At 58.0% G+C, this 27,068-nt stretch overlaps 10 protein-coding genes across 10 annotated transcripts; 7 read left to right on the forward strand and 3 right to left on the reverse strand.

The window, feature by feature from the left end:
• Positions 1-140: 140 nt before the first annotated feature.
• B0H18DRAFT_972299 (uncharacterized protein) lies at positions 141-1,121 on the reverse strand. Its single transcript, XM_048043857.1, has 8 exons — positions 910-1,121; positions 800-855; positions 732-745; positions 648-676; positions 526-595; positions 462-471; positions 382-399; positions 141-327 (listed from the first exon to the last, which is right to left on the reverse strand). The coding sequence occupies exons 1-8, from the start codon at positions 1,022-1,024 to the stop codon at positions 298-300; spliced, it is 342 nt and encodes a 113-aa protein (XP_047899483.1). The 5' UTR covers positions 1,025-1,121; the 3' UTR covers positions 141-297.
• Positions 1,122-1,569: 448 nt separating this feature from the next.
• Positions 1,570-2,746, forward strand: B0H18DRAFT_1081850 (mitochondrial carrier domain-containing protein; the record flags this gene model as incomplete). The annotated part of the gene is made up of 5 exons (XM_048031450.1): positions 1,570-1,597; positions 1,663-1,779; positions 1,854-2,167; positions 2,225-2,393; positions 2,448-2,746. 5 exons carry the CDS (start codon positions 1,570-1,572, stop codon positions 2,744-2,746), a joined length of 927 nt encoding a protein of 308 aa, XP_047899484.1.
• Positions 2,747-2,965: 219 nt separating this feature from the next.
• Positions 2,966-3,996, forward strand: B0H18DRAFT_313018 (uncharacterized protein). The gene is made up of 3 exons (XM_048037518.1): positions 2,966-3,122; positions 3,194-3,244; positions 3,308-3,996. Exons 1-3 carry the CDS (start codon positions 3,083-3,085, stop codon positions 3,712-3,714), a joined length of 498 nt encoding a protein of 165 aa, XP_047899485.1. The 5' UTR covers positions 2,966-3,082; the 3' UTR covers positions 3,715-3,996.
• Positions 3,997-4,278: 282 nt separating this feature from the next.
• On the reverse strand, positions 4,279-5,906 carry B0H18DRAFT_1113565 (uncharacterized protein; the record flags this gene model as incomplete). The annotated part of the gene is made up of 4 exons (XM_048032967.1): positions 4,279-5,141; positions 5,196-5,474; positions 5,525-5,669; positions 5,727-5,906. The coding sequence occupies 4 exons, from the start codon at positions 5,904-5,906 to the stop codon at positions 4,279-4,281; spliced, it is 1,467 nt and encodes a 488-aa protein (XP_047899486.1).
• A 2,412-nt stretch (positions 5,907-8,318) lies between these two features.
• Positions 8,319-10,995, forward strand: B0H18DRAFT_1100836 (uncharacterized protein). Its single transcript, XM_048032503.1, has 8 exons — positions 8,319-8,919; positions 8,972-9,054; positions 9,110-9,214; positions 9,264-9,501; positions 9,556-9,906; positions 9,960-10,080; positions 10,137-10,311; positions 10,369-10,995. Exons 1-8 carry the CDS (start codon positions 8,382-8,384, stop codon positions 10,903-10,905), a joined length of 2,148 nt encoding a protein of 715 aa, XP_047899487.1. The 5' UTR covers positions 8,319-8,381; the 3' UTR covers positions 10,906-10,995.
• Positions 10,996-11,155: 160 nt separating this feature from the next.
• B0H18DRAFT_972328 (acyltransferase ChoActase/COT/CPT) lies at positions 11,156-14,678 on the forward strand. The gene is made up of 9 exons (XM_048043858.1): positions 11,156-11,408; positions 12,047-12,534; positions 12,584-12,646; positions 12,702-12,951; positions 13,006-13,177; positions 13,230-13,492; positions 13,556-13,789; positions 13,850-14,087; positions 14,139-14,678. Exons 1-9 carry the CDS (start codon positions 11,352-11,354, stop codon positions 14,330-14,332), a joined length of 1,959 nt encoding a protein of 652 aa, XP_047899488.1. The 5' UTR covers positions 11,156-11,351; the 3' UTR covers positions 14,333-14,678.
• A 25-nt stretch (positions 14,679-14,703) lies between these two features.
• Positions 14,704-16,910, forward strand: B0H18DRAFT_972329 (uncharacterized protein). Its single transcript, XM_048043859.1, has 3 exons — positions 14,704-15,007; positions 15,069-15,995; positions 16,048-16,910. The coding sequence occupies exons 1-3, from the start codon at positions 14,944-14,946 to the stop codon at positions 16,416-16,418; spliced, it is 1,362 nt and encodes a 453-aa protein (XP_047899489.1). The 5' UTR covers positions 14,704-14,943; the 3' UTR covers positions 16,419-16,910.
• A 1,007-nt stretch (positions 16,911-17,917) lies between these two features.
• Positions 17,918-19,140, forward strand: B0H18DRAFT_868004 (uncharacterized protein; the record flags this gene model as incomplete). The annotated part of the gene is made up of 2 exons (XM_048039908.1): positions 17,918-18,121; positions 18,184-19,140. The coding sequence occupies 2 exons, from the start codon at positions 17,918-17,920 to the stop codon at positions 19,138-19,140; spliced, it is 1,161 nt and encodes a 386-aa protein (XP_047899490.1).
• A 1,363-nt stretch (positions 19,141-20,503) lies between these two features.
• B0H18DRAFT_313110 (uncharacterized protein) lies at positions 20,504-22,908 on the forward strand. The gene has a single exon (XM_048037519.1). The coding sequence runs from the start codon at positions 20,767-20,769 to the stop codon at positions 22,894-22,896; it is 2,130 nt and encodes a 709-aa protein (XP_047899491.1). The 5' UTR covers positions 20,504-20,766; the 3' UTR covers positions 22,897-22,908.
• Positions 22,909-24,256: 1,348 nt separating this feature from the next.
• On the reverse strand, positions 24,257-26,787 carry B0H18DRAFT_950524 (uncharacterized protein; the record flags this gene model as incomplete). The annotated part of the gene is made up of 7 exons (XM_048041954.1): positions 24,257-24,403; positions 24,424-25,000; positions 25,077-25,159; positions 25,192-25,390; positions 25,453-26,385; positions 26,439-26,509; positions 26,596-26,787. 7 exons carry the CDS (start codon positions 26,785-26,787, stop codon positions 24,257-24,259), a joined length of 2,202 nt encoding a protein of 733 aa, XP_047899492.1.
• Positions 26,788-27,068: the final 281 nt, after the last annotated feature.

Here is a 27,068-nt window from a genome sequence, read left to right on the forward strand (position 1 = left end):
CAGTCCAGTGAAGCACCATCTAGACAACAAACAGAGCGTACCCAAGTTGGCCACAGCGATCACAGCCTATTACTCGCTGTTCAGCACTTCCCATCTCCTTGGAGATAGATTACACATTGAATACTCACAATTGCCCCGGGAATCACAGGGTTCTTCCCGTTCACTGCAGGCAAAACAATTGGTGTGTAACCAAATGGCTAGACTTGACGTAATGAACTCACGAGTGAAGACCCTGTGCGCATAGAAGCTGGAAGGAGAAGTCGGTACGGGAACCCTTACCATAAGCAGATGCAGTACTTACACTTGCACCAAGAAGATGCCAACTGCCTAGGGACCACGGGCATCAGATGATGGATGCGAAGGTCGGATCAGTCAACGTACCGCAAGAGCGTTCTCCGACTGAGCACCGGTGAATCAGCGAAACGCCTATCGGAAGGAGCACGGTAGCATAGGCAACTTACGACAAACGTCCTGGAAGCGTTCAGTCAGCGATGCGCAACGGGGAGCGTAGTAGATGGGACTCACTTCGTCACATCCAGCTCATCGAACGGTGCCATGAAACTAGTGATGAGATAGTAGTACAGCGTATGCGAAACTGGAGTACCGTCAGGGATGCCTAGTGGACGGGTAGACGGACGAAAACCTACGCAGTGTAGTTGTAGCCGTATCCACAGCCCTGCAGACACAAGATTGAGAGAGCGCCTCGTGGATAGGTTTACTCTAGTCCTCACCATAGTAGAGCGATCTAAAGGCAAAGTATGAGCGCTCATGCGTCCACCATAACACTGAGATGCCTCACCGTCCACTTCGACAACGACGCGTCGGAAGGGAAACGCGAATAGTAAATGTACGTCTCTGCAATAGCCAGGATAAGTCTAAGCACAAGGAACCCGTTCCCAAGGCACGCACGGAAGAAGGTCAACCCATAGAGAGTGACTGCGAAGATGAAGCCGATGAGGAGGACGCCAAACGTCGCGTTCAGCTCATGAACCGGCGCCGGTAGTGGGAGCCCTGGGATGCTCATGGCTTGGGATGGCTGGATCTGTAGACGAAGGTGGAGATGGGGGTCGGAGGACAGGGACGCGACCTCGAAACCTGTGCTACTTGAATCTCATCCGCCAGGGGTAGGCGCGCGCCTCGGTCGCTCGTCCATTGGCTTAATTAGTGCACGTGACCCCCTTCCAGCCCTGGAAGCAGCGGAGATGGGGCGCCGGGAACATCTTCGAGCCCACACTCAGGACAGTTCATCAGTATCATGATGAACATCCTCCGGATAATAGCCCGGAGAGGCTGCAAAGAACAGAGAATGGAACTAAAGTTGACTGCCAGAGGGTCGATGAGAATTGCCGGCCGGCGCCATTGCGGCTCGCGGTGGCGAGCGTGAGCAGAGCTGAGCGCGAAGGCGCGCGGAACGACCCGATGACCAGAGTCTTGCGCCGGTCTGATGCTCTTTCTCCTTTGCGCTCGTCGTCGACGCCTTGACACCTCTCAGCCATTCCTTGCACCAGCATCGCATCCGTTCCTTAGACCCGCAAGCAAGGTTTTCGGGTACACCGTGAGCCTCGAGGCATGCCGTCAAGTGCAAATAGCATGATTGGTGAGAGTCATCAGCATCTGTCGAAGGAAGCCCGGCCTCAACTTCGACATCCTCGAATACCGAAGCTGGCGCGGGAGGCGGTCTTGTGGCCAGCGTAGCGACCTGTCCCTTGGATGTCATCAAGACGAGACTTCAGGCCCAACGACATGCTCATGGGCAAGCCGGGTACGAGGGCGTGGTCGGTGAGGGGTCCTCTCGGCCTTGCAGCAGCCCATAATATTGGCTCAACGTGCGTGTCCCAACCCTCCGTTTCCAGCCACTTTCAAAACTGTCCTCAAGCACAACGGCATACGTGGTCTGTATCGAGGGCTGGGACCGACGATCCTCGGCTACCTTCCGACTTGGGCAATTTACTTTGCGGTGTATGATGGCATAAAAGAACACTTTGGGCGGACGCAGCTCGAAGATGGGTCAACCGTTCACCACATCTATCCTGCGGCTCAAGCTAAGGGATACCAGCCCTTTACGCGGGAGCATCCTTGGTCTCTCCATATCTTGTCTGCAATGGCGGCTGGGGCAACAAGCACGATTTGCACAAATCCCCTTTGGGTTATCAAAACCCGCTTTATGGTGCGTGAAGGCCGCTTCTGTGATGTCGCACTTTTAAGACGTCCTTTTTGTTCCCAGACGCAACCTTTCGAAGAGAAGAGGTATCGGCACACATTAGATGCTGCGTTGACGATATACCGGACGGAAGGGTGGCGGGCATTCTTCCGTGGTCTGTTGCCAAGTCTGCTGGGGATCCTGCACGTCGGTGTACAGTTTCCCCTGTACGAACAACTCAAGTTTTGGGCCCGTGAGTTCGTCGTTCCCTCTCACCTGCGCTCTACTCACGCTATGTCAATCGTAGGACGCAATTCGTCGGAGGATTTGACCCCTCGACAGTTTCTTGCTTGCTCCGCCGTATCAAAGATGGTTGCTTCAGTCACGACATATCCGCATGAAGTAGTGCGCACACGACTGCAAACGCAGAGAAGGATAGTCAACGGCGCTCTCAAGGGGAAGGACGTGCCAGAACAGCCTCGAGCTGGTGTAATTAAGACTGCGACAGATATCGTACGGCACGAGGGCTGGAGAGGACTGTACAGGGGGCTATCCGTGAACCTCGTCCGGACGGTACCAAACAGTGCGGTGACGATGTTGACGTGAGTCTATCGCGCCGCCGGATCTGTCTCCTTCGTGGCGCTGACGTTCTCCGACAGGTATGAGATGGTGGTGCGATACCTGGAGGGACGATCGGGGTCCTCATAACACACGAGCGTGGACTGGTTTGCCAGAGCAGTGCGTCGCACCATAGACCGACGGGAACACACGTCGCATTGTACTTTATCTCCACACACATTCCTTCAGTCCCTTATTGCTGGTACTTTATTGTTCTTTACTGATGATGGCTATGAATGTGCTGCAGAGAATGGGCGCTCCGTCGCTTCCATCCGTCCTTTTTCGCCGACTGCATTGGACGGCTAGTGCCGGCTTTCATGAAACATGGCAATAGTCTTTGGGTGTTCTCGGAAGAGCCTTTCGGGTCCGCTGCCAGCTTTCTCCGTACATCGCTTCTTGGTGACGAATGCCTTCACCGGCTGGGGTCTATTCTAGCATTGCAGCGTCATACCTCTGCTGCTAACCGCTGCCTGTATCTTTGTTCAGGTACAAACTCTCTTGCCTCCACCAAGTCAGGGCTTCATATATGCATGGGGCTTCCCTGATAAGCATTGCTCTGGCCCTCTGGGGTCTGGGCAACGCAGTGGTGCATGACAGGGTGTTCTTTCATCTCCTCGGTACCGGTGGAACGCCAGGCTCGCGCCTTTATCACTACGTCACTCTATTCGCTGCGCGCATGCCGTAACTTGTCACTAAAAATGAATTTCACCCAGGGTCGCTCTAATACACTGCCGGACGGGTTCAATATAAATAGCCCTATGACATGGTACACTTGGAAAGAAATGCGTAGGTATATCTGCGGTCAAATGAATGTGGCTTTTTGCGACGTGCATACCGGGCTTATAGTGAACCGGGAGTGGACCAGGGCATCGGTGGGGTGGAGCAGGCCGGCCACCAGGGGCGACGTCTCCGGGAGCAGCAGCGCGCGCGGGACCAGTTGGTGGAACTGGGTATAGGAGGTGGTAGCGATCGTGGGTAGACACGCGTGGCGTGTCGGGTTGGGTGGGACCAGGGCCGCCTGCGCCAGTGAGGAACGAGCGAGGTCGCAAACGAGCGGGCTCCGAGGGAGACGGGCGTGGCGAGCGCTGCTGCACGGGGGTCTGTCGGAGAGAGGATGGGATTATGACGCAAGCGGACGGTCGTCTGTAACGCAGTGCAAGTGTGTAAACGCGAGTAAGGACTGGACAGGCCGTATACGGCCAAACATGTGGGCGTGGAACCGTACCAAGGATTTGTAGACAGGCAAAGAGTCCAAGCAGTAACGACGAAGGGTGCGTAGGTAGCGACAAGTCCGCGAGGAACAGAAGGTATCAACCTCAGAACAACACGGAAGGGTAATAATGCAGGGTACCGTAGCGGGAAAGGAGTAACGTCAAATGATACATAGCTCGGAGGCGGCGATTTGAATGCGAATAAGTCATGCAAAAACACCCGACAGCGACAGGCCCAGAGGACATGGAGAGGACAGCCGACGACACAAGGACAGAAAGCGAAGGGGAGGCATAGGCGTCGTTCCAACGCTAGTGTTGATGGTCCTGCACCGTTCCTCCTTCGTCGGTGTCGTCGTCGCGTATCGTCGTGGCTGCCGTGGCTGCGTCGTCATCAGTCGTGTCACCGAGCGTCTCTACACGTACTCCTCTTGAGGAGCCGACGCTTCGGATGTCCCTGCCTTCTTCCGCTAGCTGGCGGCCGAGTAGCACCCCCGGCGGCTCGGTCGCCTGGCTGTCAGGACTCTCGCCTTCTTCCACCGGTCGCTCCGTGAAATCAGGCTTCCGGAGTTGTGACCGGAACGCGGCCGCGAGGATCGCCGCATCCGCGCCCGAGAACAGCCCAGGGTCAGCGCTCGTCCGCGACATGGTTGATGCGCCGTCGTGACCTTCCGTGGGCGATGTAGGCCGGTGTTCGCCCGCCTCCGCAGCGCCTGCCGCCCCTCCCAAAGCAGCTGACGCGAGCAGTGGAGACTGCGTGTTCGCCGTCGCTGCGTTGGCCATCATGGGTGACGCCGAGTTCATGGACCCACGATGAGACAACATGCTGTTCCTCCGTTTCATGCGTCGCGACACGAGGAATGCGATGATGCCTGCAGCGACGAGGGCGAGGAAGCCGAGCACGACAATGACAGCGATCGCCCAGCCTGGAAACTTGTTTGCATTGAGCGATTGCACGGAGCCCGTCCCGGACGTAGAACTGGCAGTAGGTGCGCCGCCGGAGGTATTTGAGGATGCACCAGAACCATTCCCACCACTGACACCAGAAACGGCGGTCGACGTCGCAGTCACGGATCTTGATGCCGATGCCCTCGACGACGCAGCAGATGCTGAGGATGCCGAGGCAGCGGAAGCAGACGACATGGAAGCAACGACGTAGTCGGCGTAGGTGGTTTCTGCTCATCGCGGTCAATTTCCAAAATATCACCATGAGAACCATCGTTACTCACGGACGGCAGCAAACGTGGATATTGGGAATCGGTAGGCCACATCCGACTGTGTGTTGGGCGTGATCGCAAAATAGTACTGCGAAGTGATGTTCTCGCCGCTCCAGCTCGCCGCACTACTCCCTCCCCAGAACGAATCGTTGATACAGGCCCCTACAAAGCCTGCGTTACTGACCGGGTTGTCGTGATTAATCCAACTTTGTATCAGCTCTTGTGAGTCCGCATTATACAGAAATATATCGACTTCGTTCGTGTTGGTGAATTGAGGGAGTCTACTGTTCCCTGCGATCGGATGTCAAAACAGGGGAGCCAAGATTCAGCAAAAGACTTACAGACGAACTCAACGTATTGATGCTGCGCAACGCTGGTATTGTCGGTCGGATAGCAAGAGAAGACGGCATTGTCGGCATTGTAGCAGTCCTGGATGGCCTGCGCTGTAGGGGAGTTAGTAAGCTCCACACAACCGAGGCCGCTGGGCTAGCGGCAAAAAGAGCTGCGCAGAGGGCGACAGAACATGGCAATAGACGTACAGACTTGTTCCTGGTCTGCCTCGCCACCACAAGACCCAGCGTCACCGCGGGTGTACCGTTCGTGTTGGCTCAAAGACTGCGAACGGTGCCCGAGGGACCGCTTGCGCTTCAGAGAGGGAGAACGGTCGAAGGCCGAGGTCTGCGTCGAGGAAAGGTTGGCGGCCGCGTCAGGGAAGGAGGACATAGGCCGGCTAGTGGGAGGTCGAGGGGAAGGGGGTCGACCGGTGCAGGGGGTGCGGTTGGTGACACGCGACGGAGGAAGTAGCTGGAATGTGTGCACGGGCAAAATTGCATTATCCAGGTACAGAGAGGGCCGTGAGGACAATGGCCCTACGCAAGGAACGGTCTGGCTGGCGGGAGGGGGCAGCGAGAGCGCGACTAGGAGGAGGGATGGATGGACGTCGACATCAGAGGAAAAGACGGGCCTGGGAGTCTTGCTCTCCCATCCCGGCCGGCCCTCGCCAACCCACGAATTACCTCATCCCCGCCCTCGCCTATCGTCCCGTTTCCACCTCTCCAACGCCTGGCCGCTTCGAGCATCTTATTCGCTCGCCTCCTCGCCGCCCTCCTCGCCTCCCGTGCGCCCCGCCACCGCCGCCAGTGTCGCCGCCGCCAGCGTGCCCGGCCGCGGTGTCCAGCGCGCTCACACGCGCCCGCTGGGAGACGCGGGAGACCGCCACATGACTCTTCCCACACTCCATCTTCCCCCGCTCGCCGTCGCCTTCTCGCCTCTTCCCAACCTATGTTTGGTCCGCCGAGCATAACGCCGAGGCCCGCACCCGACGCACAATCCCGCTCGTCGCTGCTCGTCGTCCTCAGCACTCTCTACCGGCACAATCGTCCCACCGATGACATCGACTCTACTGGACCCTTTCTGGCCAGGCCACCGTATTTCACCGTCGAGGCACAGGCACTGCGGTCGAATGTTTTCTCAATACGCATCGGGCGTACACAGCGCGACGCTATCCATTAAACCTCTGAGAATCCGGCGGTCCGGATGCTAAAGATCTTCTGAGGCCGCTCATCCGGCCGACTGCTTCTGGTACGGGCGCCGTGGCAGCGATACTTATTCATGGAACAGCCTTTCGGGGTTTGCGTGTCCATCTTAACTGGGAAATCGCGACCAATCAACGGCATGCCTAGAAAGCTCTCGAAACTTAGTGCATTCGTCGGTCTCAGTCGTGTCTCGGATACAATCTGACTGTGTCTCCGTGGGCGGCCCAGCGTATCCTGACAGGTATGTCGCGTGGTGCGTAAAATCTATCGAGCGAAACAACGCTCCCTGCCAGCATGATCAGCGCAGGAATGCAGAGCGTTGACGGTCTGCCGTCTGGCAACGTTCTTGTCGCGCAGGATGCCATATTGACTCCTACCGCCAGCATCGTGGATAGGCCGCCCAGGCCCCTTCGCCCAGTTACGCCCTGATAGATGCCATGTGCTACCAACCGTCGCAGGCTGCGGCATCCCATCCCCAGTATGCTCACTCAGCGGCTGGACATCCCCATCTGCTTCCGGTGATTCATCTCCGTGTGTGCGGGCTCGAGGCTGTTCCTCCTCCCGGTATGGTGTGCTTTTCCACGTTCATTTACATTGATCTGGAGGTCGACACGGATGGGATAGCCTAAAACTGCGCCGTTCCGGCCTCCGGAGTGCTTACACACAAAATTGGACCCTCGGTGGTGCGCAACATTCACAGGTTGAATGCGGCTCACGGCCGGTGGGTCAATCGATCTGTCTTTCTGTCCGCTTTGGGGTGCGACAGTAAGCCAGCCAGCCAGTCCCGGTTGTTGCGAACCGTAGACTGTGCCCTGAACTAAGCATCGGCGATGCACTTTGGTCGAGCCTGAGCCTCAGTGCACGTAGTCTGCCATCTGGAGAAAGTCATGCAGACCACTGGTAGACCCTGAACAGGTCTTGAACTCACAGACCATTGGATTTGCCGCTTTTTCATCGTTGTATAGGTGGTCTCGTCAGTGGTCAACTCATCGAATTTTCATTGATCGTGGTGTACAACAGGGACCACGGTGTGAAACGCAATGATAAGTCAACCTGGTGCAATGCGCAGCGTGAGGCCCATGAAGCCATGGATACATGCACGCGCCAGGCTGCCAGGCTTCCGTGCAATGACAAACAGCGGCGATTGCGCTGTGGGTGACAAGGTCGACGCTCGTGTCAGCGATCAAGGCACGCCGGTGTGTCATAGACCTAGCGAACAGCGGGTTGAACGGAAGACTTATAGCGCGACGCATTGTCTTGTTGCTATATGCTACGCGCAGTCGGTCCTGCGATGTGTTGAGATGGAGAAGGCTACAGGAATGCTACAGGGTGACGTTGACGTACCGACCTTTCTCATGCCAGTGATGCCCGACATGCAATGTGGTGGAGATATACGTACGTGCGTTACTATAGCCTTTGAGACAGAGCTTCTTTGAGTTGACCGTACATTCCTGAGTAACTTCCAGTACTGTAGTAATTCAGGCATAATCAATGTGTAGTTGGTGGTTCGCATAGGATCGCACGAGCGCCCGCACCAGAAGACACGAATCACGTGATAAACGCGTCGCGCTCCGCACGACGCTCCTTGCTGTGCTTACACCGTCCAGCCTTAGCCCATCCTCAGCATATCTGCACTCTCTGACCAATTTGTTCGTCGACTACAATGGCCGATAGAGGCTACTTTGCGCTCCTCAGCCACCTGTACCACCCGGATATTACCCTGACGCTACCCATCGTCCAAGCGTCAATCGCGCACTACCTTTCCCATCTGCCTCAGCCCCCAACGTCCCTATCTGCATCTATCATCAGCAGCCCTCTGTTCCAGCCATTCTCGTACGCGAAACTCGAGGCTCTGTGCACCGCACACAGGCACGCGGTCCAATCAAAGGTCAAGCTGTTGCAAGAAGACAAGGGCGGTGTCTTCTCCAGGGGTCTGCATCCGAGGCTGAGGGAATGGACGAAGGGTGTACTGGAGGGGTTCAGGGGCGGACATGCGGTTCTGAAGCTTGTATGCTGTGGTGGGCTGCTGCTTGGTTTGGAAGACTTAGAAGGAGAGCTGCACCTCGGGAATGGCGGCGAGCGGGGGATGGTGGAGGAGGAGATTGTGCTCGCGCTGGCTGAAGTGCTCGATACGTACTCGTATGTGCCGTACTCGACCGAGTGGGCGAAGGACTTCAAGTCGGAATCTGAGGATGGAGAAGGTTTGGTCGTGCACTGTGTGAGGGTTTGGTAGCTGAGAGGATCGCTGCACAGAACCTCTCGCGCTGTCTTTACTGCTGGCATCTCGGTTCGTGCCGCTGATCTCTACTGCGAGGCTAGAGACGCTCCCACTGCCGGTGCGTTATTGACTTCATGGCAATGAAGCAAACGAACGTGCTCAATTGACCGTAGGTCTTCTCTGACCTCCTCACCTCGACAATCGAATCGGCCTTCCAAGGTGGCAAGTACCTCACTCATGCCTCATCATCAAGCCAGGGAGCAAGCCTCGCATTTGATGTACGTATCTCCTTGCCATTTTGTAGAATCCTCGTTCAATGCTGCACAGGCTTCGTCGCCCTTCGCCACCACCATTCGAGCCTTGTCTTCGTCGAAGTATATTTTATCTATGGCCACGTTGTCCAAGTTCTCCGCACGTATACTGTCTGTCCTAGCAGAGTCCCGCCCTTCATATGGGTGGCCGGCTATGGCACAGGCATTGATTAGGCTGCAACGCACCGCCGGTGCGGTAGAAGCCGGCTGGGTGTCCAGTTCATTTGCGTCAGTCTCCAATGAGGAAGATGTTGGTGAGTCTGTAGTGATCAAATCCAAAGACCTCATCGCCTTAATCACCTTTATAGCGCCGGATTCAAGAGAACTAGTGACCCAGACGTGGAACCTACTGAAGACACAGCTGTTCACGACTATCATGCTATGTCAGGCCATCCTGTCAACAGTCGTCTTTGTACCTCATCCGGGTACAGAACCTTCTACGTCGACTTCCTCACCACAATCTCTCGCGACTGCTGTTCTACGTACACTTTCCCACCTATCATTCGTTGTTCACCAGTTCGGCGGCGTCACAGCGTCTTCCGGGGGCGGATTCCCGGAGCTCAAGAGGGTATTCTACATGGCGCTAGATGTACTTGCTTCTGATCCTGGTGAGAGCGAGCGCTTCGTGGCAGAGCTATGTCAACCAAGCTCAGCGAACGGTGAATATGCTCTCGCTCTCCCAATCTTAGCTCTACTAAGCAGTGTCACACAGTTCATGTCCCGGCGTTCGTCAAGAACGTCAAGACTGCATACGTTCTGGCATGCATCGAACAACTTACACCCGTCCTCAGCGACGAATGCATCCTCAGGGATGTCTTCTGGTTGTGTCTGCCGTGCGTCTGTCTTTCCGTATGGGGCGTTGCAGCTTTGATGGAGCGCTGTGACGCAGGCTCTTGTCGGACGTGACACACCGCGAGACCTACGAATCCGCGCACTCCGTGATGCTTGCCGTCTTCTCGGCGTATGCACAGAAGACGACGCAGCATGCCTCAACGCATGCGGGTGCTGAGTCGTCCAGCTTCATCAGTCAGATCATCCCGTTTTATACGGAGTGCCTGCTAGAGGTGAGGACGTCGCAACATTCTGTGACTGTTGATCTGTTGCTCACATCGACGATGCAGAACTCGAGCGATGGAAAGCTAAACACCGCCCAACTGTGTTTAGCTTATGCCGCGGTAGTGCGCGGTGCGACAGCGTGCGGGGATGGAGAAGTCCTCGCCTGTTTCTGTGTCGATAAACTCCTGGATGCCCTCCATCAAGTTGGCGATCTGAACGGTCCATCGAACGAACACCTGCATCGCCTCCACTTGACACTCGTCGCCACGGTCTCATCCATCTCATCGGCCCTCCTACCGCGGGTACTGGACGAGTGCAAGGCGGTTATTAGTTCCCTATCCGACTCCTCTGCGGCCACTCAACGAAGAGAACTGACGCAAGCACTGTTCAGAGAGATATCGGAGAATGTGGGGGACGCAGAGAAGGAGTATTGCATGCGGTGGTGGTATGATAATCGCGCCTCGTTCGTAGTGGATGCGGGAGCGTCTGAAATGTGGTGGAGAGCATTGGAGGTTCAGCGCGACTGTAAAATACGTCGGTACGGCGAAATCGCACTGCATTCTCGGATGAGGCCTGAGGGTCGACGGTCGTATGGAGACTGACACAAGGCCCATTACTTACTACCCAATTGCTGGCCCCATCAACGAGAGTGAGCTCGTGGAACACGCCTGGACGCGTCGGGCACGTCGATACATACATGATGCATAGGCATAAGTACGGTATCAACGCGTCCCTGTGCACGATCGGTAAATTCATTGACACGATCGCGCCGGGGTGAAGAATGCGGGGTACTTGCCGGGAAGCGCCCCGCAAGGTACACGAAATCATGTGCTCCCGGATACCGTTGACCCCGACGCCATCATGCACACAAGTACTGCAGCCTGCCCTACCAAGTCTCAAGAACTCAGCTCGCCCTGCTGGGCAGCTTCATCATCGACGGCCTGCCCCGCACCCCCCTTCAAGTAGCATCTAACTCGTGGATTGGGTTCATAGACTTCGACCGTAGTCTCCGCCCACCCGTCTACCACACATCCCCGCAGCACGGTTCATGTTGCGCAAGTCGGCTACCTCGCTTAGAGTAACTGCTCGGTCATTCGAGTCATCTGTGAGTACCTCATACCGTGTATTTCGTGATTCTCTGGCAAGTCAGGCATACACACGGGTCCAGCTGCGTGACATCGCATCCGATTGGTGGCCTCAGCCTGTATACACTGCAGGAATGACTGGGTGTTAGACTGGGCCATACTGTCATTGCTGGCTCGGGCTCGGGGACGTACTACACCGGACAGATATCGACAGACATGCACATTGCACCCTCCCTCAAGGCTGTCTTGTCACGTTCCTGGATGATCAGGTGCACTGGGGGAGTGCGGGGAAAGTACAGTAAGTCCGAATCGACCGTGCAGAGCCAGACGGTATACGGGCTTCATTTATCCGTCGGAAGGTGATCGTCCAAACGTCATGGGAGGAGGAGAAGGCCTGGCGTCGGTCCTCAGATCCAGACGGAAGGCCGAGCTCGGCTCTCCGTGGGGAAGGGACAGCTTAATGACTATGCAGCCGTCAGCTTGCCCGGGCGTACGCTTTCCTTGACTCTTGCCCGTATTGCAGCCCATGAAGGGTCTCCGTCTCCTCCAAGCGAGCAAGGTGCGCGTCGTGTAACAGCCCGCACGCTTTCACATTCACTCTCGCTATGAACTATCCTTCATGGTTTGAAAGCAGGCTCTGACACATTGAATACTACAGCAACACCGAACACTGACTGCCATGTCCAAACCTCGCAACATCTCATCCTCTGCCCCTCGGCGGAACACGGTGCCTCCTGGGTACAAGGAGGACCCCGGCGCAGGGCCAATGCTCCGCTTCGAGGCATCCCTCCCCCATCTCCCCGTCCCACCACTCGCCTCTACCGCCGCCAAGTACCTTGAGTCCGTCCAGCCACATCTCACGGCAGAGCAGCTCTCAAAGACCCAGGCAGCCGTGAAGGCGTTCATGGACTCGGCGCAGAGCAAGGAACTGCAGGCGCGCCTCGAGGCGAGGGCCCGCGAGCCGGGCATGCGGAGCTGGCTGGCGGACTGGTGGAACGAGGCGGCGTACATGGGCTACCGCGACCCGGTGGTGGTGTACGTGAGCTATTTCTACGTGCACGTGGAGGACAAGCATAGGCCGAGCCAGGCGAAGAGGGCGGCGCACTTGTTGAAGGCGATGCTCCCCTTCCGATACATCGTTGAAAGGTGAGGGCCATGAACGTGTTCGTGACGGGTCACGCTGACCGCTATGTAGCAAGCAACTGGAACCGGAGAAAGTGAGGGGAGCGCCCCTGGCTATGGAGTCCTACAAGTATCTGTGCGTACTATTCACTCAGAAGCTACGTATTATCCTCTAACGTGGTCAATCTTAGCTTCCACTCAAGTCGGTACCCTGTCAAGCCGTCCGACAAAGCAGAGAAGTTCGACCCTACGGCCCATAATCACGTTGTCTTCGTGCGGAAGAACAAATTTTACAAGGTGCCGCTAGCGGACAAGAGCGGCCGCGAACTCACAGCCGCAGAGCTTGAGGCGCAGATCGAGAAGGTTGTTGCTTTGGCCGGCAGCGAGAAGGCAGCACCGGTCGGCGCTCTCACAAGCGAGAATAGGGATACCTGGGCTGATGTAAGTGCACAACATATCTACCTTCGTTTTGAATTCTCATGTGCGGTTCGCTAGGCACGTGCAGCATTGCTTGCCGCGTCGCCATCGAATGCTGCTTCGCTGGAGGAGATCGAGTCTGCGATGGTCGTTGTATGCTTAGATGACTTTGCGCCGATTACCCGTGAGGACGCCAGCTGGGCCTGTTGGGTTGGCGACGGTAGGAATCGGTTCTACGACAAGCACCAGTGTATGTGTCACGGCTTTCTCACTGTTGTACTCTGACGCGCTGGTTCCTATAGTGATTGTCTTCGAGAACGGAAAATCTGGTTTCCTAGGAGAGCACTCGTGTATGGATGGCACGCCAACACTTCGCATGAATGAGTTTATGCTTGCCTCGCTTGCTGCTGGCAAGATCGACCTTGGACCTGCACGCACGGCCGAGACGGCGAAGGACCTCGAGGCACCGAAGGAACTCGCGTTTGTTCTCGATAGCAACACGAATCGGTATGTCAAGGAGGCTGAGAAGAACTTCGACGACCTCGTGGGCAAGCACGATATGCATGTACGTTGCCTATCTTGCCGTATCTCTATAGCTTCATTCGCTGAACCTTTCTCTGCGGCCCAGGTGTTGCATTATGAGGGCTACGGCAAGGAATATATCAAGAGGTTCAAGGCTTCGCCGGACGCGTGGGCCCAGCTTGTCAAGCAACTCGCCTTCCACAAGATGTACAACAGGCCAGGCGTGTGCTACGAGAGTGCGCAGACGCGCAAGTACCAGCGCGGGCGCACGGAGGTTATTCGGGCCGCGAGCAACGAGAGCAAGGCGTGGGCGGAAGCCATGCTGAACCCTTCCGAGTCGGTGGGTGAACACTTCATCCACGGCCTTCTGTGTGCATTCCGCTCATCCCTTAGGGTTTAGGACGAGAAGCGGGCGGCTCTGTTCCGCAAGGCGGTGGCAAGGCACCTGCAGTATGCAGCGTGGGCGGCGGACGGCCAGGGCGTGGACCGGCATCTGTTCGGGTTGAAAATGATGTTGAAGGAGGGTGAGCCGACGCCGCCGATCTATACCGACGAGGCGTTTTCCAAGACGAACCACTGGGAGCTGTCAACGTCGAATCTCTCCTCGCCCTTCTTGGACGGCTGGGGCTATGGCGAAGGTTAGTCTTTCGGCTCATGGCTGTCGCATGTGGTGCTGATACGCCTGGTAGTCGTACCCGATGGATATGGTCTATCGTACTCCATTGGTGACGAGTATATCCGCTGGACGATAACGAGTCTGCAGAGGAGGACGGCGGACCTGAAGCACTACATTGCGGAGGCGGCCACGGAGACCAGGCAGATGATGGAACGAGCGGCGGCGGCGGAAGCAAGTAAGCAGGGCGATGGAAAGGCGAAGCTGTGATGTTGGTCCGTTGAATGTAAGGAGCTTGTCGGCACGGTTTTCATTTGAAGTTATGATACCACTTTGCTCGAGCCAGATCAATGATGTGTCTGTACGTGTGATTGACCCGATTGTCAAGCACTCGCTGGGACGTTGCAAGCCACTGGCATCTGCTGCGAGGACGCGAGTGTTTGGTACCCGCGTTTTGTGTTGAGTGGTGCCACAGCACAAATGCCAGAAGTTGTACATGATGACTTCAGGGCGAACGCTTCAAGTTCGACGGAGCATCCATACGCGCCCATGTACATAGCACTGCGACCGCGGTCCGCCTTGGGTCCGCCGGTACTTAGCTCAATATCAATCTTGACGCTCACGTTCCGTATGGCGCTCATCATTCATGCAACCTGTACATGTACAACCGACTAAGTAGCCCCTTCCGGTCTTCCACCGCATGAGCGCACCCACCCCAGCTCGGTGTACTCTCTCCAGCTGCCCACTCCCTGTGGACGAAGCCCTGTCGGCGTTAAGCTGAACCAGTTGGTACCACTAGCTCATCGTCATTGTCCCGCGCGCCAGCCGTGTAACGCCGCACCGCGCTCGGACACCCCAGAGAACCGCGTCACAGTCTGGAAATGGGCCGCGCGACAGCGGCAAGCGCGATGGACGAGCCGTGTCAAGCTGAACAGTCGACCGCAAGTGCGTATTCATTCAAACTCTCCATGGTTCGCTTGAAGACTTACTTGGGTCACTTGTGTAGACCCGAGGCGGTCTTTGTTGAGGAAATGGAGAGACAGCATCGTCTTCAACAAGGGCGACACACTCGTCTTCCCTGCAGAGGGCCATTCGACAGGGGAAACCGAGACGGGACTCTCACCGGGCGTAACCCTCAATGTCGCACCGAGGATGCCGCCAGAGCTTTGCGACAGGATCATCGACCATCTCTACCATGACCGCGATGGCCTTGTCGCATGCTCCCTGACGTGTCGAGCATGGCTGCCTGCGTCGCGACTTCACCTCTTCAGACACGTTCGCCTGCAAAGCAAGACCATCCCATCATTCTTGTCCATCCTCACAGCGAATCCCGCCATTGGGCCGTATGTGGAAGATGTGATGATCCTGGCAGGGAGCCAGGGGTTCACCATACCAGAGATTGACCAAATGAGGACGTTGCAGTCATTGAAAGAGATCCTGGACCGACTTCCAGCTGTGAAGATTCTCAGGATCCCTGTCTTCTTCCGCATATCCATCATCGAGACGGTGATTCTTGCGGCACTGTCCAAGTCGCTGCAGGCCATATTCTTCTCCGGCCTCTTCATAACTGACCTCCGGTCGCTCTCCGATCTATTAGCCTCCTTCCCTCATTTGCAGTCGGTCGCATTCTCGAACGAGGTTTTGTGGCTGCCCGTCATTCCTTTGCCCCCGCCAAAAGACGGCCAAATTACCCCTACTCTTCCCCTCCGCCATCTACGCATCAGTGTCCCTCCCAAGGAACACGGCGCCGCGGATTTCGTGAAGTGGTTGAATTGGCGCTTCAAGCTCCAGGAATTGCGCAGTATTAGTATCCGGTATGGCGAGCTATTCCGGAGTCGTGGCATGCCATCTGGCGTCGGACAGCTGTTCAGCAAGCTCGGACCATCGCTCGAGAAGCTAGAGATTGTAATGCCTCGCGATGTGCGCCTCAAAGGTTCGCTTGCACCTATGCACCATTGTTTCCTTACCAACATCGAACCTTACAGCCATGCACTTTGACCTGAGTCATTGCACGAAATTGAAGCACATCTCGTTCCCGTTGCCCAAGAAGTTCAAGGATCTCGGTGTCATCCGCAGCGGCCAGTACTTCTTCCCGGCGTGGGCTGCAATATTCTTGTCCCGCGTCAAGACCGACAGCGTGCGCTCCATTGCGTTCACGCTCAACTTCCAGAGCAACAACGACCTCCGCGACCTCGCATACATTGAGGAGATCGCCTTGCCGCTGTCGCGGCCGGAATTCAGCCATCTGACGAAAGTCGAGTTCAGGATCGCGGGCCGCTTCGAGCTGCAGATCCGGCGGTTCATCAAGGAGGAGTTGCCTGAGCTGTATGCTCGTGGGATCGTCTCTTTTGTGTGAGTAATGCGAGAGATGTTTGGCGCGGTCGTTTCTGATTACTTGAGATGCAGGGCTGTCAAACCTCCGTCTCGTCCCCCTACGCACAAACGATCGTGTTCAGAGATGGCGCTTCGTAGCATCCACATTGTATGATGCATTGATGTATTTATTGGCACTGTCATCTTGCTCTCTCGTTGCACTTACGCATGGACTTTCGCTGCTTTCTGTACATGTAACTTACTGGTAGCTTGACATTACACCGTGCTGCTGAGTACGTCTTCTGAACACGTACTTATCTCTGATATCTCATCAGGATCTCATAACAGCGCCGAGTGTGTTGCTGCAATCTGAGCCAACTTCACCTACAAGTAAGTATAACACACTAACAGTACATGCCACTGTAGTTACGCCGAACTCTCTGTTGGGTAGCGTCGGTACTAGAATTGGAGGTCGACGCGGTCGAAGTGTATGTAAGTTAAGATAGGCGCCGTTTAGTGTGGATTTCAATGAGATCTGTGTTTCTGTCTTTGGCGCTCGCAGTGGTGGCTGAAAAGTTTGAAGCAAAAAACTGTGCAGTCGCTGTACAGTTGCCACCCATGCCGCCCCAAAGCCCCCCGCCCGCCTCCCCGCCCGCGAACGGCGGTGATGCATCAACCTCAGGTGCGTAGCAATGAGAACATGTTGTCTGCCCTCTACCTCATAGGACGTATGTGTGTGTGTGAATAGAAGGAGACAGCGAATCTCTCCAGACCCTCAAGCGAAACTACCTGAGCCTCCTGCCTCAGGAGCAGATCATTGAGATATGCCTTGCGCTCGACGTTCATGCCACTCAGCATGTTCGCGAGTCGGTATGGCCCGCTAATCTCCATGCCTCCATACAAGCCCTGAAGAATGGTACTACTCCGTCGACACCAGGCCCCGTCGTCGCTACCGAAGGTAGCTCGCCGTATGACCAGCCAGCCAAGGATGCGTCTACAGAGCAGGTACACCCGCCACGGTCCTCCGTAAGTGCGAATGGCGTGCCGCCGATGGCCTCTTTGCAGGACGATTCTACACAATCGTCGCGTGCCTCTCAACCGCCGCCGTCGTCCGCAGAGACGCCGTCGCAGGCAAGTGGTCCCTCGATCGATAGGCCACCGACCGCTGGCCCGTCCACGACACCAGCGTATCCGCGCTCGGCTGCAAACAGCCCAGCTCCGCATTCATCCACTGCGCCTCTGACTCAACCTCAGCCTCACACGCCGTACCCATACGCGCCGTATGGTTATGTCCCAAAAGCATCTCAGCAGCCCGCCTATCCTCATACTCCATACTATGCCACGCCCCCACCTGTTCCCCCTGGTTATCCCCATCACTATCCGTATGCTGGGTACCCGCCTCCCCCAGGCTACCCGTCGACATCCACTGGCCATCCAGCGTATCCGCCCGCTGGGTCGCCACCGCCCCCAGCGATGGCGGAGCCTCCGCCAAGCACTACTTATCCTCTGCCGCCCGTGGAAGACTTGCCCCAGTATGAGGACATGATCGTTGAGGCTCTGATGGACACGGGCGACCCTGAGGGCGCAGCGCCAAAAGATTTGTTCGCGTGGATGGCTTCGCGATACCCGCTGCAGACGAACTTCCGGCCAAGCGCGAGCCAGGCCCTGCAGAAGGCTTACAAGCGAGGCAGGCTTGAGAAAGTGAGCGGGAAGTATCGACTGAACCCGTCATGGGAAGGTGGCACAGTGAGTGTAATCGTACATACGGCGTCACAATCCGTAGTCTGATGCATGGCTTGCTACTACAGACGTCAAAACGCACCACCCGAAAACCCCAGACACACGCACAAACGACGTACATGCAACAGCAGCCACCTTCGTCACCCTTCACCAACGCCCCCCTGCATCACCGATCCAACCACGCGCCATATCCTCAGGCGGGCCCACCGGGGCAATACCCCAGCTATTCGTACGGCTATCCTCAGCCGGGTTACCCCCAGTATCATACACCAAGCTTGCCGTCATACTACCAGCAGCAACCCAGTCAACAACCGACGACCGCCAGCAAGGCGCCCGCTCAGAGCTCTGCATCCGTGCCGACAGCGGTCCCCGCGCCGTCCCCGTCGACCACGGTGCCTACGGTAGCTAGTAGCGGCAAGGACGGTGCAGACAAGGCGCCTACAACGGACGGACACGACGCGAATGCGTGGGAGGCGGCCCAGCATATCTTGGAGGCCATCAACTTCAACACGCTGCACAGGATCGAAGACCCAGAGCAGCCCGAGCTTCCTGCCGCCGCTTCTGCGGCGCAGACATCGGCTCCTGTGCCTGCGGCCGCGAGTATGGAGACACGGCCGGCTGCGGAGGCGCCGCGGACGACACTCACTGAGGACGAACGAGCGTCGTTGCAAGCACAACTCGCCCTGCTCGCAGCGCAACTCACGGAAATTGCAAACGAGAGCGATGATGAGGATGGGGAAGAGGTGGAGGCCCTTGCCCGTGCTCAACCCGTGCCCGAGTGGTCCCCAGCGACAGACGTACAGACGCGGCTTGCCAGTCCCATGGATGTGCAGCCGGAAGCGACAGAGGTGCGTGAGGGCAATCCTCTCGAGGAAGCCGCTGGCCGCGCGATGGCGATGCTCCTGGACAACCTGGACAGCGCTGCGCAGGCGATGGCGCAGGACGAGGAGGAGAGCGACGAGGATGAGGATATGGAGATGGTGGAGGTGCCGACGTACGTGGGGAGCGATGCGTTGCGGATTTGAGGCTTGCGATTCTGTTTTCTCTGGTTCGTGTGGTTTGTGTCTCACATCATGGTTACATACCGGACTGTACCGTCATGCTCTCTTACCTGTTGTTGGTCGTCGTCGTCTTCTCCGCACTTCAAGTTACTGGGATCCTCCAGAAAGGCACTCTTCCCGGTCGGATGCGTTCTCTCACTCGTGACCCATTATATGTACCACAGATTGGTACCGGTGGGTTCAACGATGCCTTATATACCATCCCGTAACTCACTGGATGTGAGGACAAGAAAAGCCGCCACAAGATGTACGAGAACGATAGCCGCGGGCTGCGTAGCATATTCTTGCCGGTGCTACATACCTCAAGTCTTCTTGGGATATCACATCGTACAAGCTCTCAAGCCCTCGTATTTCATATGAGAACCTGCGAGTGCTGCGTCTATCAGACGTCTCCTTCCTCTCTCAGCTCATCTTCAGACGTCCGCAACCGCGTTAGCTCCCCATCCCCATCCAACACGGTGCATCCAGTTGATGTTGGCCGATTCTTAACGCCCTTCGAATTCGCATAGTCTTCGCAATCACTATTTGTAGCGCACCATGACGCCGAGCCCGACGCTAGTGGGCTAATTCTCCCGTACGTCTGTCGCTGTAGGTCTCCGTCGCGCTTGCTCGGCTGGAATGCATCCTGGCGCGTACTCCATCCTGGTTCCGTCTCTCGCCTGGTCAATGCGCTCGACGCGTCGGCAGACGTTCTCGCCCGTGTCGTCTGTTCGCTGATTCTATCTTCTCTCATAAATGGACATGATCTTGACGCGAGCCAAGGCGGAGTCTCCGGGCTCTTCAGAATCATAGCACAATAATGCGTTCACTCACGGAAGCAGCAGGAGCGACATCGACGTGCAGCTGCGCGTTGTATCCCGTCGGTCTCCCGCTTTCTCACTGTACAGGGAACGGCAGAATAGGCAAACGAAGGAGCAGAGTATACGGTCGAGTAATACACTATCTCAACTCCTGCAATTGGATAGGCAACGGGAGTTCCTAGCGCGAGCCGCAGACCGTCGGCCGCAATTCACCCGCCGGATTGCATACAGTACGTACCGCATGGATCCCAATTTGCTTTTGCGACACCTTCGACGAGACGGTTTTAGCAGGAGGCTCACGCTGTACGCTGCGCACATTTGCAATGGCAAGTCGAGGTGGCAGGCTCTGCTGTCGCTGGCCGGGCACGGCAGTTGCGTGGCTCTCACTAGCGGCGGCCCACGAAAATACCTAAATGTGCGGAGGCCAAGAAGCCCAGCGAAGGCCCAGCGAGCAGTGGAAAACTGATGAGGCTGCAGACGGTGGCAGGGCGTGGACGGATATGGGATAGCGCTCGCATGCACTCCGCGCCGAGTACATAAAGTAATTATCGACACCCTCTGCCACGAGGGAACGAAGATGCCATCTCGTCCACATCTCGCCCGACGCTCCTGTCTTTTCTCCCAGGTCTGAGTCCTGCCTCAGGCTGCCTGCATCACAGCCGGAACGCTCCCTCTTCCCCTTCGTCGACCTCTCGCGGTGCGCGCACCGCACCGCCCGCCAGCCGGCCTTTACATTCCTTTCTACCACACTCCTTTCATCGGGTTTCGGCCGTGACGACGTCACGGCGCCATGCACGCGCGCACTCGCAAGACGAGAAGACGACACAGTGCGCAGACGCGAGCTCTGCACGAACGCGACCCGCCCCTCATCAACCTACCCATTCCCTTGCCCGTCCCCATTCCATCCATTCCCATCCTTGGACCGCTGCTCTCCCCTCTGATTGGCGGCTTGCCATGGCCCACGCCGACCTCTTCCACGGTGCAAACCACGTCCCCGCCAGCTGCAGAGCCCACCACTACCACACCTCTCGTACCCACGGTAATATCTACACCCCCGCCTCAGCCAACGAGCACTGCCGACGCGCCAAGCCCGACAGGCTCCGGCGGAGATGATACGGGGAGCAGCGGGCCGTCCCCAGACAGTGTTTCTGGTGGTGGTGGGGCCTCCAGCGATGGCGACGGGTCGGGCAGCAGCAGCGGATCCACTGGGACGAGCGGGGATGGCTCTGGCTCTGGCAGCAGCAGCAGCGTCGGAGGGTCGGATGGCTCTGGGGACTCCGCTCCCGCGAACAGCGGCGACGGGACAGGCAGCGGAGACATCAGTGGCAACGGGGGATCGACGTCGAGTGTTTCAGCCGGGGCAGATCCTGTCGCCGGATCATCCCAATCAAGTGCCCCCGCCCAAGGCGCTGGCACGACTTCCTCCTCGCTCTCAGGACCATCGGGGTCGTCTGCACAAGCATCTGGTAACGCGCAGGGATCATCCGCAAACGCGTCTGCAGCCATGTCTGGGGGCTTAGCAGCTGGCCTTGGGGTTACGACAACCGCGGTTCCCATGGCCGTAGCGAACGCGTTTAGCGGGTCGACCGATTCAGCGTACACCTATGCGTTTGTAGCTACCTCCAGTACCGGAGTAGCTGATGCCGCTGCAACCGCAGCAGGCACAACAGTCGGCGGTTCAACTTCTAAAGGCTCGGGTTCCTCAGGCTCGGGCTCGTCAAACCCTGACGGCAACGGGTCCTCGTCATCCAGCTCAACGCCAGCTTCCACCCACCATGGATTATCCAGCGGCGCTATTGCAGCCATCGTCGTGGTCCTAGTCCTGCTCTTCTTCCTCCTCGTCATCGTGCTATTGCGTCGACGCTCAGTCACCCAACGCGTTCGGAGGCGGAGGAACTGGCTCGTTGGCGGGCAAAACCCCCACAGCGGCATCAGCAGCTCCCGCTACTTCAGCGACCATCCCAATGGCAGCACGACTCACATGTCCCAACACAGCAGCTTCGGCCCCGCCACGTCACACGCGCCCTGGGAAACGTTCAACGAACCCGTCGCCGCAACCGCGGAGGGGAGCGCGCCATCTTCGCGCGTCGAGCTCTCCGTCCCGCCCGTCGGCCGGCAGATGACGGGGCTCACGGAGCCCGTCTGGACGAGCCACCTCAACGGCTCCATAGTGTTCGCGCCCTCGGTCGCCTCGGTCGCCGCGTCCGACCCCCTGCCCACCATCCGCAGCCCCGAGCGCACGAGCTGGGGCAGCCACCACTCGTACGCGCACGAGAGCTCCGGCGAGGGCGACGACGCCGGGTGGGTGTCCTGCCCCGAGAGCGCCGCGGTCAGCACGCGCAGCCACGGCCTCCCCAGCTCCATGACCGTCCGCCCGTTCAGCCCCTCTGAGGCGTGGCAGTTCCCCAAGCCGCCCGGCTCCCGCGCGGACGCGGACGACGCGCCGCTCCTCCCGGACGACCGCCGCCGGAGCCGCGTCGTCAGCCCCGAGAGCATGTTCGAGTCGGGCGTGTCCTCCGAGTACGCGACCGCGCCCGAGAACCCGTTCGCGGACCACGCCGCGGAGGCGCGCACCGTGGACGTCGACGCGCGCACGTCCGAGTCCGTCGACGCGGAGACGGCGATGCACTTCGCGCGCGTCGAGACGATCCGCAGGCCGTTCGTGCCCGCGATGGAGGACGAGATGGGCGTCGTGCCCGGGGAGTGCGTGCGCATGCTGCGGCGGTTCAACGACGGGTGGGCGTACGCGGAGAAGGTGGGCACGCGCCGGAAGGGGATCATCCCCATCGACTGCTTGCGCACGCCTGGGGAGGACCTGCCCGCGTTCCTTGCGGCGAAACGCCTGAGCAGCTACCGGCCGACTAGCGTGCACACAAAATCGGAGGATACTGGAGGGTCGAATGCCGGAGTGGCCATATAGAGTGCGAACCACTCCGTACTTATTTAAGCGTGGTACGTGCAAACTTGGACGATTACGCTTCGCACTGGACTGACGCTTTCGTGGAATGGTGGCAGAACACTGACATTCCGCATGTCGCACGCGCCGCTGACAAACTTGGTTAGAATGTACAACACCGCACAAGTATACGTGCTCCTGTCCTTTCGTGTGTATACCCTATCCCCGGCCGTGCTCTGCTCGCGCCGGGGGTCGGTCATCCGACTCATCCTCATCCTTTAAAATTGTAGACACCATCTCGCTTCATTCTTGGTTGATTATTCACCTGCTGTACCATCTACCTACTACCCCCTGCGGCTGTTGTACGTATGCCGTGCCGCTCTGTAGCATGTTGTGTTATCGAGTACTTATTGTGTTCGTTCGTTCGAACCTTCGTCTTCGTTTCGCTCTGGGTTGTCGCGTCTTATTTACATGCATTGTGACGAGACTTGCTAGGGCATTTTTACTATGTGGATCATTCCGGAGTGTGCCATGGACTTTGGGTTACCATGGGGCTATGGTACATAATGCATAGTCGTTTGATATTTACATGGGCGACATCACCTCGGACTTTAGGCTGGGCCATACATGAGAGAAGTGCCCACATTGGCTTTCAGGATCTCGGGCTTGGATGGTTTCTTTTCGCGCGCGAGGGATACAATCATTCTTCCAATTCCACCATACATGCATACTGAGTACCGAGTACTGAACATTGGTGCAATGATAGCGTACACCCCTCATCAAGAACACAAAAAGAAGACAACGAATGTCTGCCCCATATACTACCCCAGTTAACCGGCACTAGCCTCGCATCGGCAGGAGTCCCACGTGAGGCTCATCTTATACCACTCGATGAACGTTTTTATAGCCTCTCTTATGCCCGTTGCGGACGACCAACCGGGCAGGAGTCGTGCGAGCGGGTGACCCCGCCCCCACTCGTCAACTGCAAGAGTTGGGTGCCGGACCCTCGCCAGAGGTAGAGCACACCCCACACCTGGGGTCGGACCAGGCGCGCGATGCAGCCTCATGGAGGACCGGTCTCGAGGCGACGCACGCACGGAAGGAGATACTACATACCGGGGCACGGGCACGGACAGCGAGGGGACCTGACGGGTCGACGGGGATGCCATGATCATAGGTCATATATAACATAGGGCATTACACCGCGCCGCCGCCACGGCGCAGCGGACGTGCGAGTCGGGGGATATGAGTACAGCGACAACAGACAGCGAAAGCAAGACGCAGCGAGAGACAACGCACGACCATACAAGGACATACAGCACCCGACTCCTCTGCCCCTCCATAGCGACCGGCGGCGGCGCTGACGGGGGCACGTCACACGCGGCTACCCGGGTGGGAACGACTGCACGTTCGCGCTCGCGTGGCCATTTCGCCGGCCGTTGGACCCGTTTGCGTATGCGTACTCTTCTGGGGGTGGCGGGCCGGTGCCCCGTTGGCCGCCATCGGTGGTGCAGGATATGCGTGCATGATACTGGCGAAGGTCGCAGGCACGGGTGGCGGCGAGGCGCCAGACCTAGTGGGATAGTGGCGTGCGGCCTCGCCGTTCGACGTGCCGGGATGATAGGGTGAGTGGTGGTGTCCACGAGGGGACGGCATGGATGAGTGCGACTGCGAGCGCGTGTGATGAGCGGACATCTGAGGCGGTGGTGAATACCTCTCCCGGTTCTCCCGCTCCCGGTGCATGACGGGGGAGTGCGACATCCGTGTACTTGACGGCGACTCGCCGCGAACTGGGTTGTTGCCGGTAGGCCCGTAATCTTCATACGCAGGATTACTCGTGCGTGAGCTTCGTCGTCCGCGCTGTGGTGGTGCGTCCCGAGCATGTGGGGGAACATATTCTTGATATTCTTGCTGGAATTGAATCGGTTTCATGGTAGAAGGCGGCGGATGATATGGTTGTGGCCTCGACGGATCTTCCGCGTCAACCTGTATGATTTGCAGCTCTCTGTGGTCCCCCTCCTTGCCTCTCTCCGAATAGTACGGGCCCCCGTCTGGTCGGCCACCTTCCGCCTGGTCATTATCCTCCGGAAGCGCCGGGATCACCGCGGCGTGCCTGCCACCAAGGGGTCTGTGGGTAGAATTTAAGTCACTTGTCGCCCGTCTGCGCCCTCCGCACTGACAAAAGAAGGGAATGCGACGCTCACCCGCCCTCGACGAAGTGCTGCCAGACGTAGTCCTTCAACTGATGCGCGTTGGGCAGTTCCTGGATCAGGTGCTTGATAGTGTTCTGGCCGAGCCCAAAGAAGTCTGGCCCGAAACAGAGTTTGAGTGCTGTCGGTTCCGTATGCGGTTCGCCTCCTTCACGATGGTCGACCACGCGCCGGTCGCGGTGCCCGCGAGGACTTTGTGTTCAGGTTTATCCTGGGGAGTTATCTGGAACGTCGGCCCGTCGCCTCCGTCAAGGATGGTACAATGGTAGATGGCCTCTGCGTCGGGGTTGACCATCGACAGGTAGCGCCTGCGAGGAACGAGGCCGGAGCGCTGAGCTTTCAGTCACGCACAGCTATCGCGAACACGCACCTGGTCACCTCGTAGTGAATGGGAAAGATGTATCGCTCGGTGTGGAAGTGCTCGCGCATGCACACATCACCGAGGTTGATGACGGTCATGATGCCGACGACAAGGGGGAGGAGCGGTCGGCCTTTCTTGTCGCGGGGCACCATGGGTATGCTGAAGCTCTTGCTCTGCACGGTATGCGCTTTCAGTCGCTTCGGCTTTGCGTGACGCTGAATATCCGTCGGGCGTGACGCGGCGAGGGCGCCTGACGACGATGTACGTAGGGTCATCTGCATTTGACTTTGCGACGGCGGCGCGTTTGCTATGGCCTCTGCTCCTGCGGGCCGAAAGGACGGCGAGTACGCCGCACCCGGCACAGGCGGGGGATACTCGTCATGCGGGGACATCATGGGGGAGCCGGGCGACTCAGAGCGGCGGTGGCCCTGCATGAGGCCGTGCGGCAGGGGGGGCTGCATCGACGACCCCGGCGGGGGACTCGCCTCCCCAGAGGGCGGCGCGGGTGGCTTCAGTCTCAATCTGGTGCCCGAGCTCGACACGAGCACGGGCGGTACCCCATTTCCCTGGCCCTGCATTGACGGGTGCGGTGGCGCGTACTGCTGCACCGGGACACTCATCTCCTTCCCCTTCTGCGTCGTTCGCGGCCGTCTCGCCTGCCGCCGTGCCTCCCGCGCCTCGTCCTCTTCCTGCTGTCTGCGCTGCTCCTCCTGGCGCTTGCGCGCGTCGGGCCCGATGTGGCGGGAAAGGACAACAGGATCAATGTTGGGGTCTTCCTGGTCCACCTCGTCAATGGCCTGGCGGAGGTTGCTCACGAAGTGTTTCTGGCTGTTTACGGACAGCAGGGAGCGCGGAAAGGCGGTGAAAGGGGGGCCGGGGATGGGTGCACCGGGGTTGACCTGGGGGTTGGTCTCGAGCTCGGTGATACGATCCAGCAGTAAACTGCATTGGAATGAACAAGGGCACCATATGCCACTGCGGAGGAAACTACTTACGCGCGTTCTGCTCGCCATTTGAGGTTGCGCTCGCCGGACCTTTGTAGCTGGAACTGAGACTCAGTGAATTTCTGAGATCGCCGTGGCGCACAAGATCAACGTCAGTGACTGGGCACGACACGGATCTTTCTCGCAGATGCGAAACGTGCATACTGACCTCCTCGAGTTCCTTGTACTTGCGCACGAGCTTTGCGTATTTTTCGGGCACGTCCGGGTCCGGGGCCTTCTTGGAGCTGCTTTCGCGAGGCTGGGAGGCCTGCGGGGGCAGTGGTGGTGGGCCCATGATGATTTCGAGGGGCGGAGGCATGTTTTGTGGCGGGCCCATGCTTGATCGCGAAGGGCGGCTCATGGTGGTCGAGAGAGAAGAGGGGCGGGGACGCGCTGGGGTCCAGGGGCGTAGCCCAGCCAGGGCGAAGCGACCGTCGCCACCTGTTTGGTCCGATATAAATCCCACATTGAAACACTAGTCAGCTCTCCCAATCACGCAGATCATCTGCTTCTTCTTTCTCAGAGCACAAAGTCGCCTGCGACGGCATTGTATATTGTTCTCCGCGACGACGCAGACAACAGCTGCCCGTCGCGGCGCGCGCAGCAGCGCAGGCAGGCGGGGCACCGAGGACGACGATTCCG

This window comes from Fomitopsis serialis (genome assembly GCF_022376445.1).
Source record: "Fomitopsis serialis strain Sig1Antser10 chromosome Unknown B0H18scaffold_3, whole genome shotgun sequence".
Taxonomy (NCBI): Eukaryota; Fungi; Basidiomycota; class Agaricomycetes; order Polyporales; family Fomitopsidaceae; genus Fomitopsis; species Fomitopsis serialis.

Bases quoted from the DNA above. Each gene is read 5' to 3' on its own strand.
- B0H18DRAFT_1100836 (XM_048032503.1), top strand. From the start codon at position 8,382: ATGGCCGATAGAGGCTACTTTGCGCTCCTCAGCCACCTGTACCACCCG. The intron at 9,215-9,263 runs GTACGTATCTCC...AATGCTGCACAG, and splicing joins GAGCAAGCCTCGCATTTGAT to GCTTCGTCGCCCTTCGCCAC. The intron at 9,907-9,959 runs GTGAATATGCTC...AGTGTCACACAG, and splicing joins TCAACCAAGCTCAGCGAACG to TTCATGTCCCGGCGTTCGTC.
- B0H18DRAFT_972329 (XM_048043859.1), top strand. From the start codon at position 14,944: ATGGGCCGCGCGACAGCGGCAAGCGCGATGGACGAGCCGTGTCAAGCT. The intron at 15,008-15,068 runs GTGCGTATTCAT...TCACTTGTGTAG, and splicing joins AGCTGAACAGTCGACCGCAA to ACCCGAGGCGGTCTTTGTTG. The intron at 15,996-16,047 runs GTTCGCTTGCAC...CGAACCTTACAG, and splicing joins TCGCGATGTGCGCCTCAAAG to CCATGCACTTTGACCTGAGT.
- B0H18DRAFT_313018 (XM_048037518.1), top strand. From the start codon at position 3,083: ATGGCAATAGTCTTTGGGTGTTCTCGGAAGAGCCTTTCGG. The intron at 3,123-3,193 runs GTCCGCTGCCAG...GGTCTATTCTAG, and splicing joins TTCTCGGAAGAGCCTTTCGG to CATTGCAGCGTCATACCTCT. The intron at 3,245-3,307 runs GTACAAACTCTC...TTCCCTGATAAG, and splicing joins CTGCCTGTATCTTTGTTCAG to CATTGCTCTGGCCCTCTGGG.
- B0H18DRAFT_313110 (XM_048037519.1), top strand. From the start codon at position 20,767: ATGCACGCGCGCACTCGCAAGACGAGAAGACGACACAGTGCGCAGACG.
- B0H18DRAFT_972328 (XM_048043858.1), top strand. From the start codon at position 11,352: ATGTTGCGCAAGTCGGCTACCTCGCTTAGAGTAACTGCTCGGTCATTC. The intron at 12,647-12,701 runs GTGCGTACTATT...GGTCAATCTTAG, and splicing joins ATGGAGTCCTACAAGTATCT to CTTCCACTCAAGTCGGTACC. The intron at 14,088-14,138 runs GTTAGTCTTTCG...TACGCCTGGTAG, and splicing joins CGGCTGGGGCTATGGCGAAG to TCGTACCCGATGGATATGGT.
- B0H18DRAFT_972299 (XM_048043857.1), bottom strand. From the start codon at position 1,024: ATGAGCATCCCAGGGCTCCCACTACCGGCGCCGGTTCATGAGCTGAAC. The intron at 856-909 runs GTGCGTGCCTTG...TGGCTATTGCAG, and splicing joins CTATGGGTTGACCTTCTTCC to AGACGTACATTTACTATTCG. The intron at 596-647 runs GTAGGTTTTCGT...ACGGTACTCCAG, and splicing joins TACGGCTACAACTACACTGC to TTTCGCATACGCTGTACTAC.